Raw genomic sequence first — 9,642 nt, 5'->3', positions numbered from 1 at the left:
GAGAGCGAGTGAGTGGAGAGAGGAGAGTGAGCACATGGTGTGAAGAGGTTTTGTCCTGAATGCAGTAGTATTTCCTCACTATTCTCTCCAGTTCAGCGACGTAAACAGTAAATTCTCTGGTAGGTCACTATAGACTTGTCCAGTGTCCCTTCTCCTTTCCACACTCTCCTGACCCTCGTGTGGAGACATGTGTGGAGGTCATGCCTGCTGTTCCCAGTGGACGAGTGATCTCAGGAGCGCGTAAAGACCGAAGCAGGATTATGGTTTTGGGGAGATTTGTGGTCATTTTACAGCTGGTTCTGTGGGTGCAGAACAGTCATGCAGATACATCTACAACATGCTGGACATCAGGAAACTGGAGCTGTTTGGGTGAGTAAAATATACACCTGAGTCTTCTGATTCATCAGTCAGAAAAAAAAATGAACAAGATTTTGGTCAAACGTCAGCTAACAGACGTCCGACCGGTCCGGTTCCTCTTAAGGTTTCTCCCTGATGTCATCTCAGGGAGTTTTCCTCACCGCAGTCGCCTCTGGGATCTAAATCTGCATTTGCTGTGTGATAACATCTGCAGAAATAAAACTGAACAGAACTCAATTAAACATATCAGATCGCACACTGAATGAAAGTCGGACGCTAGCGGTAAGAGCTAAAAAACATTTATTAGACTATTCATGATATAAATTTGCTGAATGCACAGTTTTAATAACATTTGTAGACCAAAATATGGGAACGGATTTTCAGGTTTCGTGAAATCTGTTGCTAGGCAACTGGAAAAACACAAATTTTTTTGCATTAGCATCTTAAGACTGTTTAAACTTTTTACACAATTATGTGAAGGCACAGTGACAATGAGGAAGATTATTAAAATGTACATCGATTAAATGACACTGATTACAGTTAGCTTCATGCTGCATGGGGAAGAAGTCAAAGGTAAACATTCATTCATTCATTCATTCATTCATTCATTCATTCATCTTCTACCGCTTATCCGAACTTCTCGGGTCACGGGGAGCCTGTGCCTATCTCAGGCGTCATCGGGCATCGAGGCAGGATACACCCTGGACGGAGTGCCAACCCATCACAGGACACACACACACTCTCATTCGCTCACACACACACTCACACACTACGGACAATTTTCCAGAGATGCCGATCAACCTACCATGCATGTCTTTGGACCGGGGGAGGAAACCGGAGTACCCGGAGGAAACCCCCGAGGCACGGGGAGAACATGCAAACTCCACACACACAAGGCGGAGGCGGGAATCGAACCCCCAACCCTGGAGGTGTGAGGCGAACGTGCTAACCACACCACAAATCATTAATTTAATGAGTTCAGTAGTGAAGAACTAAATCCTTGCTGTCAGACACTGAAACATGCTGATTTACATACAGTTTTATACAGCAGGTGTGACTGAAGACAGATGTGTATGATGTGTATGATGTGTATGATCGGACGTCAGGAGTGTGTGAGCTGGGACGACGTGTAGTCTATGGCAGCCATGTTTGTAGTATGAACCGTGTTGTTGGAAACTTGATGCTGATGTGTAATAATGTAAACTATAATAGTCGACTGTTCGTGCGTATATTTTACACACAGAGGTCTTATTAATATTTAACGAGACATAACGTTTTGTAAGAAGAACGTTTTATATAAAAGTTTACCTCGGACGACGCTGAAGTACTTACGCTCAGTTCAGCCCCGAAAACGCTCGTTATCACACGGGTTGCTCAGGAAACGCCATCTGTTGTTCCTCAGGAATCGGCGCCGGTTGTGAACTTCAGCACATTGCAGCGAGAAGCAGAGTGTCACTTAACAACTACAATAATTCAGTGTGAATGCTTTTTCAGGAGTGTCACAAAATCTCCATCACCAAAGTAACCAGCGAAGTTATTTACCGAAAAGCCTTCTGTTTACTGACGGCATTTTTTGTCCCTCAACATAAAGCTCCTCCTGAATTTTTTGGTGAGGTCCAAAACTTTAGAAGGAGATTCAGGAGGAGAAGAGTGGAAGCTTTTAGACCTGATGATGAGGAGACGAACATGTTGTAGGAGTTTGTGATGAGTTTAGGGTGGAGCCTGTATTTCTCTTGTACTGTACAGTATATTATACTTTATTTATAGAGATTTAATAATATTACTTTGTGCTTTATAAGACAATAATTATAAACTAGAATGTACTTTTCCTGAAGAAACTGTGAATGGTGCTTGCACGTGGCAAATCTCGGCACTCGGTTGCTAGGGTGAAATTTTAGGAATTTCCCATTCAAGTCTATGGGAATTTTTTAACTGCTTTTTCGTCCGCTGTGCGAACATCGTTGTTTGGATCGCTTCTAAAAGTCATAGCACACCTCTCCTCTATGAGCCGGTCGATCTGACACCTCATTCATGGGTCTAGGACAAAAGCTGCGGGACAAGTTATGCGAAGAAGTTTTGTCCAGAAGAAGAATATCTCATGTTGCTTTGCAAGCGCCATTAATAAAGTTTTATTGGATTTTGTATGTAATGGAAAATTTTAACGTAAGAAACTGACAGCATTATTAACTGAAGTAACTGATTGTACAGATCCCGAGCCGTATCTTCTCGTCGGCCTCAGAAACTCTATTGTCCGGCTCGACCTGGACGGCGTCGGTCATAAACTCCTCGTCCCCGGTGTGGGGAAGGACATCCTGATGGACTTCCACTACAGAGAAGGAAGAGCATATTGGGTGGACACACACACTGGCGTCCTGAGTCAGGTCGACCTGAACGGGACACACACTCGGGTGAATTTACATTTTTATAATAATATCAAAGAACTACGTCATTTCATTAGGAATCTGTGTGAATATTATAGATAAGGATGAATATTTACACTAGAATAAACGACGTATCCTTTAACTCCTGAGATGAACTGATCCTCATAAAATGTCCGATTTATGGTAAAATAAATAAATAAAAGTAAAAGATTTGTTTTAATCATTTGAAATAAATGAATGAATGCAGGAGCAGCAGCTTTAATAATTATTTTAGTATTTATTTATCTTTCCTGGGTTCCTGAGAGAATGTCTCACATCTTTCTAGAACCTTCTGTCACTTGGGAAAGGAATCTCAGGCCTCGCTGTGGACTGGAGAGGAAACTCGGTGTACTGGAGCAATGGGAAAACCGGGATGATCCGGAGAGCGGATACAGATGGACACAACGTCAGAACCGTCCTGAGAGACCTGACTCGGCCCAGCAGTCTGGTTATTGATCCAAACATGGGGTAAAAACTCCAAATCCAGTCCTTTGTTTATTTTATATAACCGAACGCTGTTGATTCGTTCACTGAAACAGCGACTCAGATAGTCGAGCAGCTAAAAATGTTTATTTAATTTCGTTTATTTAATCCATTTTGTATTAGATGTGTTGTTAATGTTCCTAGAATAACAGCACATTTAAACATACATGTTCTTATTTAACAACTTTGGAAGGCGTCTCCAGGGTTAACTTTAACAGAGGACATTAAGCCTTTGTGGTTTCAGAGTAACATTACAAACTGAAGGGGGGCACGGTGGCTTAGTGGTTAGCACATTCGCCTCACACCTCCAGGGTTGGGGTTCGATTCCCGCCTCCGCCTTGTGTGTGTGGAGTTTGCATGTTCTCCCCGTGCCTCGGGGGTTTCCTCCGGGTACTCCGGTTTCCTCCCCCGGTCCAAAGACATGCATGGTAGGTTGATTGGCATCTCTGGAAAATTGTCCGTAGTGTGTGAGTGTGTGTGAGTGTGTGTGTGTGAGTGAATGAGAGTGTGTGTGTGTGAGTGAATGAGAGTGTGTGTGTGCCCTGTGATGGGTTTGCACTCCGTCCAGGGTGTATCCTGCCTCGATGCCAGATGACGCCTGAGATAGGCACAGGCTCCCCGTGACCCGAGAAGTTCGGATAAGCGGTAGAAGATGAATGAATGAATGAATGACAAACTGATGAGGAAAAAACTTATTTGTAGTAAAAGAGGAGAGAAAGACTCGATAAACATGCTAACAGGTGATAAAGTCCACTCTATCCATCCACTCGATTCCTCTATCCACGCTGTCACTGATTATGTTACTAGAACCGCACAACACACAGTGGTTTGGTCCTTTCATATCTCACAACTTGTGTAGAAACGTGTAAAGCACACACTCACACGTGTTCGAATAACCAGCTGGTCAAACAGTAAGAGTCAAAAGGTGAGTGCAAACACCACAAAGTTTGTTTAAATCTTAAAAACACAAATCCTAGAAGTCAGAAGACAAAAAAAGAAACCTGAGAAAGAGTCTGAGGCTGATCAGAGACATGACGTTAATCGCAGTGTTGAAAACACAGAGGACTCGTCATGGCTGTGGAGGATACATGAGATAAACAAACAAAGGTTGTCTACCTTTCTGTGATTGGTTTCTGAGTGTCACATGATGCTCTTTTGGTCTCATGAATGTTTTGATTCTAATAAAATATTTTACGATATACTTAAACATTTTATTGCATTATTTTTATTTTATTAAAATCCAAACATTAGCTGTGGTTTAACATGAGTTAGCATATTCAGCTAATCAAACTCTGAGGGAAAAAAGTTAGAATAAATGCCCAGGACACGTGTATTCGCATTCGCACGCTACGCGACGCCTTTTCTCTTTCTATGACAAAAACTAGACGTTATTTTCACAGATAGTTTGTTGTACTGAGACTAAAAAAAGTCATGGAGAAGTTAAACAGACAAAAGACACCTCACAGCAACGTGTGTATTAATTGTTTCCTTTAGATGGACAGATGGACAGATAAAGATAAGCTTACGGCTAAGAACCCCGTTAGCATGCTAGCATGATATTGATAGCGTCAGACGGTCAGATTTTTCCAGACGTCTGTCACGTAGGTGTAAATTCTGTCAGTCACACACACACACACACACACACACACACACACACACACACACACACACACACACACACACACACACACACATGCATACACACACGCAAAGGCACAAACACACACACACATGCACGTACACGCAAAGGCACACACACACATGCACACACACATACACACACGCAAAGGCACAAACACACACACATGCACGCACACGCAAAGGCACACACACACACACACATGCACACACAAATACACACATGCACGCACACAAAGGTACACACACACACACATGCACACACACATACACACATGCACACACACGCACACACACATGCACACACACGCAAAGGCACAAACACACACATGCACACACACACAAAGGCACAAACACACACACACACACACAAACACACTTATGCACACACGCAAAGGCACACACAAACATGCACACACGCACACACACGCAAAGGCACACACACACACTCTCACACACGTGTGTGTGTGTGTGTGTGTGTGTGTGTGTGTGTGTGTGTGTGTGTGTGTGTGTGTGTGTGTGTGTGTGTGTGTAATGAATTAAATAATGATGAAATTATTAAAAATTAAATACTGATGTGAATGAAATAATAGATTCGGTTCAAGGTTTTACATTCTTTTACATTCATATTTATTTATTTATTTATTTATTTATTTATTTATTTATTTATTTATTTGTTTGTTTGTTTGTTTGTTTGTTTGTTTATTTATTTATTTATCCTATTTGACAGTACCATGTGTTGTAATACATATTTCTCACAGAAAACTGTGTGAATGACGGAGAGTTTTAGGACTTTAACTAAATTTCCTGTCATTATATTTGTGATTTTTATAGATCTATGTTTTGGGTGTCGTCCGGCGTGACGTCCGGTATTCAGCGCTCAGATCTGACCGGCGGTCTGATCACCACGGTGCTGGAAACCTCAGACAGATTGTTGTGTTTGGTCTGTGATGCAGTGAAGAAGAAGCTGTTCTGGATTCTTCAGCACAGAGTGAACGGACTCAGTTCTCTCGGCTCCTGTGATTATAACGGCAACTCCGTTAACGTCCTCAACCAGAGATTAAGGTGAGACTCGAGTGCTGCAGATAATCATTTAATCAGATAATCACATATTCAGGTCAAACTGTCTGAGTCTCAGTCTCAAGATCTGCTCATGCTCTTATCACAATAAAACTTATTTAAATTATTCAGTGCTCAATTTTAGTTATTCAGGTACAGTGTCTGAGGGAGAGGTTTATAACTTATATATTTATACGTGAATCTTTATATTATTATATGATGTTTATTATATACCATATATTTAATAATATAAAGGGACATTTTTAGCAAATAAAACCAATTATTACATTTAGAAACTGTCAAATCTCATTTTAATAAAATAGATAGATAGATAGATAGATAGATAGATAGATAGATAGATAGATAGATAGATAGATAGATAGATAGATAGATAGATAGATAGATAACAAATAAATAAATAAATAAATAAATAAATAAATAAATAAATAAATAAATAAATAGCTCGATAGATAAATGAATAAATAAACATATAGATAGATGGTTAGATAGATAGATAGATAGATAGATAGATAGATAGATAGATAGATAGATAGATAGATAGATAGATAGATAGATAGATAGACAGACAGACAAATAAATGAATAAATAAATAAATAAATAAATAAATAAATAAATAAATGAATAAATAAACATATAGATAGATGGTTAGATAGATAGATAGATAGATAGATAGATAGATAGATAGATAGATAGATAGATAGATAGATAGATAGATAGATAGATAGATAGATAGATAGATAAATAAATAAAACATGAATCAGTGTCATTTTAGCAATTCTAAAACATTCCTTAGCAGCATTTAAATCAGCAAATGTTCGAGTCATCTTGTCAGATTTACTTTATCTGATCTCTTTTAAATGATTTAACAGATATGTGCTAAATTCTAAGCCAATTGCTAAATCATTCTTGCATGTTTAACTACCTGAGTTGACTTGAACGCATTCTCAGACTTATTGACGTGTGTTCTCACGAGTCTCGTGTTAAACTGCAGCAGAACAAACACTCCGAAGATGTCACTATTTTCGGATTACATCTACCTGACGGACCCTGCAGCACAAAGTGTAATGAGAGTAAACAGGAACATGAGAGAACCTCCTGAGAAAGTCATCTCCATAAAGATGCCGGACGTTCCTGTTGATGTTAAAGTGGTCCATCCGACGAATCAGCCGGAAAGTCGTGTTGCATTCACTAAGGGTGAGGAACGAAACGTCACACTTTCATTTTCACATCATCACCAGGATCAGATGGATTATTCTATTAAAAAAAATATATATATATATATATATATATATATATATATATATATATATATATATATATATAATGAAACTGCTCACAAACCTTTACACACTACAAACCTTTACACACACACACACACACACACACACAATTTACACACTGCACTTGGTAGATGATGGTATATTACAAAAAATTAAAAAGTCATGTGCTGTGTGTGTGTGTGTGTGTGTGTGTGTGTGTGTGTGTGTGTGTGTGCGTATAGAGTGTGAGACAGATAAGTGTGTGAGTGTATGTTCCAGCTCTAATGGTCGCTGTGAGTGCAAACCTGGCTTCAAGCTCAGCAAACACAGCAACTACTGTGAAGGTAGAATATAAAAAGTCTATAAAAAAATTATTATTTTTTGGCCCAAGCACAATAATAATAATAATAATAATAATAATAATAATAATAATAATAATAATAATAATAATAATAATAATAATAATAATAATTGAATTTTTAGTTATTTTAGTAAACAGACTGCATACATTATTTAATTTTGTATTCACTCCTTTATTTTGATCCTTTTTATTACTGATAAATTAAAGTATAATTTTTAAATCATTATTATAGTTTTTTATATTTTTATTATAATTTGTGTGATGTGTTTCAGATGTAAACGAATGTGCTCTGTGGAATCACGGCTGCTCTCTGGGGTGTGAGAACGTTCCAGGTTCTTATTTCTGCACTTGTCCTGAAGGATACGTTCTTCTGCCTGACCACAAAACCTGCATAGGTGAGAATGATATAACACACACACACACACACACACACACACACACACACACACACACACACACACACACACACACACACACACACACATTGTTGTGATCTCATATTATATGCTGTGTGTGTGTGTGTGTGTGTGTGTGTGTGTGTGTGTGTGTGTGTGTGTGTGTGTGTGTGTGTGTGTGTGTGTGTGTGTCTTAGAAATGAAGCCATGTGTGGAGAATGATACACTGTGTGAACATGCCTGCACACACACACTAGAGGGCGACATATGTGTGTGTCCAGTTGGATCTGTCCTAAAGCCTGATGGACGTTCCTGCACAGGTGTGTGTGTGTGTGTGTGTGTGTGTGTGTGTGTGTGTGTGTGTGTGTGTGTGTGTGTGTGTGTGTGTGTGTGTGTGTGTGTGTGTGACTCCTTGTCTCTGTTCATCTCAGGGTGTGTGTCTCTGGATCGAGGTGGCTGTAGTCAGGTGTGTGTGACGTTGGCGCCCGGGAGGTGGGAGTGTGTGTGCCAACCCGGATATACACTACAGCCAGATGGCAAACAATGCAAAGCCCCAGGCATGACCAAACACACACACACACACACACACACACACACACACACACACACACACACATACACACATACACACATGCACGCACACACATAAACACACACATACACACACACAGACAAACACACACACACACACACACACACACACACACACACACACACACACACACACACACACACAGTCAAAGACACACACAAACACACACAGTCAAAGACACATACACCATACACAAACACACACACACACACACACACACACACACACACACACACACACACACACACACACACACACACACACACACACACACACACACAGACAGTCAGCTCTGTAAGCTTTCAAATAGAGACACAAAAATATCAGCCATCGAAAAATGTTCAATATTTTTAGGATCTGCGCCACAACACATAACTAACAGTGTCTAATTTTCATACTTCTCCTTGTTGCCTAGCAACCTACTGCTTTTCCTTGTAGTGTAAGTTAGCCGTGGATCCTCTCTAAGCCGAAGGATATCTTTATAGAACAGCCACATAAAGCAAACTAATATTCAATATAGTAGAAAAGGTTTTCAGAACTTCTGTCTTTCTTTCTTTCTTTCTTTCTTTCTTTCTTTCTTTCTTTCTTTCTTTTCAGGTCCTTCAGCACTGATGCTGTTTGCTAACATGGTGGATGTGAGGATTGTGAATGTGGATGGATCAGAGAGCAGGAGTCTGATGAACGAATCGAAACGCTCCATCATGGCTGTGGATTATGATCCTGTGCAGAACTGGGTATCTCTCTCTCTCTCTCTCTCTCTCTCTCTCTCTCTCTCTCTCTCTCTCTCTCTCTCTCTCTCTCTCTCTCAGACACACACACACACACCTGCAAATGTAAGGGTCTTGCCTCGCCACATGTGTCACTGTTTCCATCTGGTGGCAGGAATCTCCAACTACAGCATCATGTCATTTTTTCCCGTTATATATATATCATATAAAACACTAATATATTCATGTTCAGTTTTTCATGTTATAAAAGCTCAACAGTGTGTTTTTCTTGATTAAAGGCAGTAGGGAAGAAAACACGTAACACACAGAGGGGAAGTTTTAAAGCACAT

At 39.9% G+C, this 9,642-nt stretch overlaps 1 protein-coding gene across 1 annotated transcript in view; it reads left to right on the top strand.

Moving 5' to 3' along the window:
• Window positions 1-912: 912 nt before the first annotated feature.
• Window positions 913-9,642, top strand: part of egf (epidermal growth factor) — a 16,059-nt gene continuing 7,329 nt past the window's right edge. The window contains exons 1-11 of the mRNA XM_047802605.1: window positions 913-930; window positions 1,852-1,966; window positions 2,566-2,765; window positions 3,064-3,245; window positions 5,733-5,963; window positions 6,970-7,172; window positions 7,480-7,581; window positions 7,871-7,993; window positions 8,191-8,313; window positions 8,425-8,550; window positions 9,183-9,319. Coding sequence (XP_047658561.1) covers window positions 913-930; window positions 1,852-1,966; window positions 2,566-2,765; window positions 3,064-3,245; window positions 5,733-5,963; window positions 6,970-7,172; window positions 7,480-7,581; window positions 7,871-7,993; window positions 8,191-8,313; window positions 8,425-8,550; window positions 9,183-9,319 — 1,560 coding nt within the window. The remainder of the gene's footprint in view (window positions 931-1,851; window positions 1,967-2,565; window positions 2,766-3,063; window positions 3,246-5,732; window positions 5,964-6,969; window positions 7,173-7,479; window positions 7,582-7,870; window positions 7,994-8,190; window positions 8,314-8,424; window positions 8,551-9,182; window positions 9,320-9,642) is intronic.

The sequence above is a fragment of the Tachysurus fulvidraco genome, chromosome 17, assembly GCF_022655615.1.
Source record: "Tachysurus fulvidraco isolate hzauxx_2018 chromosome 17, HZAU_PFXX_2.0, whole genome shotgun sequence".
Classification (NCBI taxonomy): Eukaryota; Metazoa; Chordata; class Actinopteri; order Siluriformes; family Bagridae; genus Tachysurus; species Tachysurus fulvidraco.
This window is presented reverse-complemented; position numbering and strand designations above follow the sequence as displayed.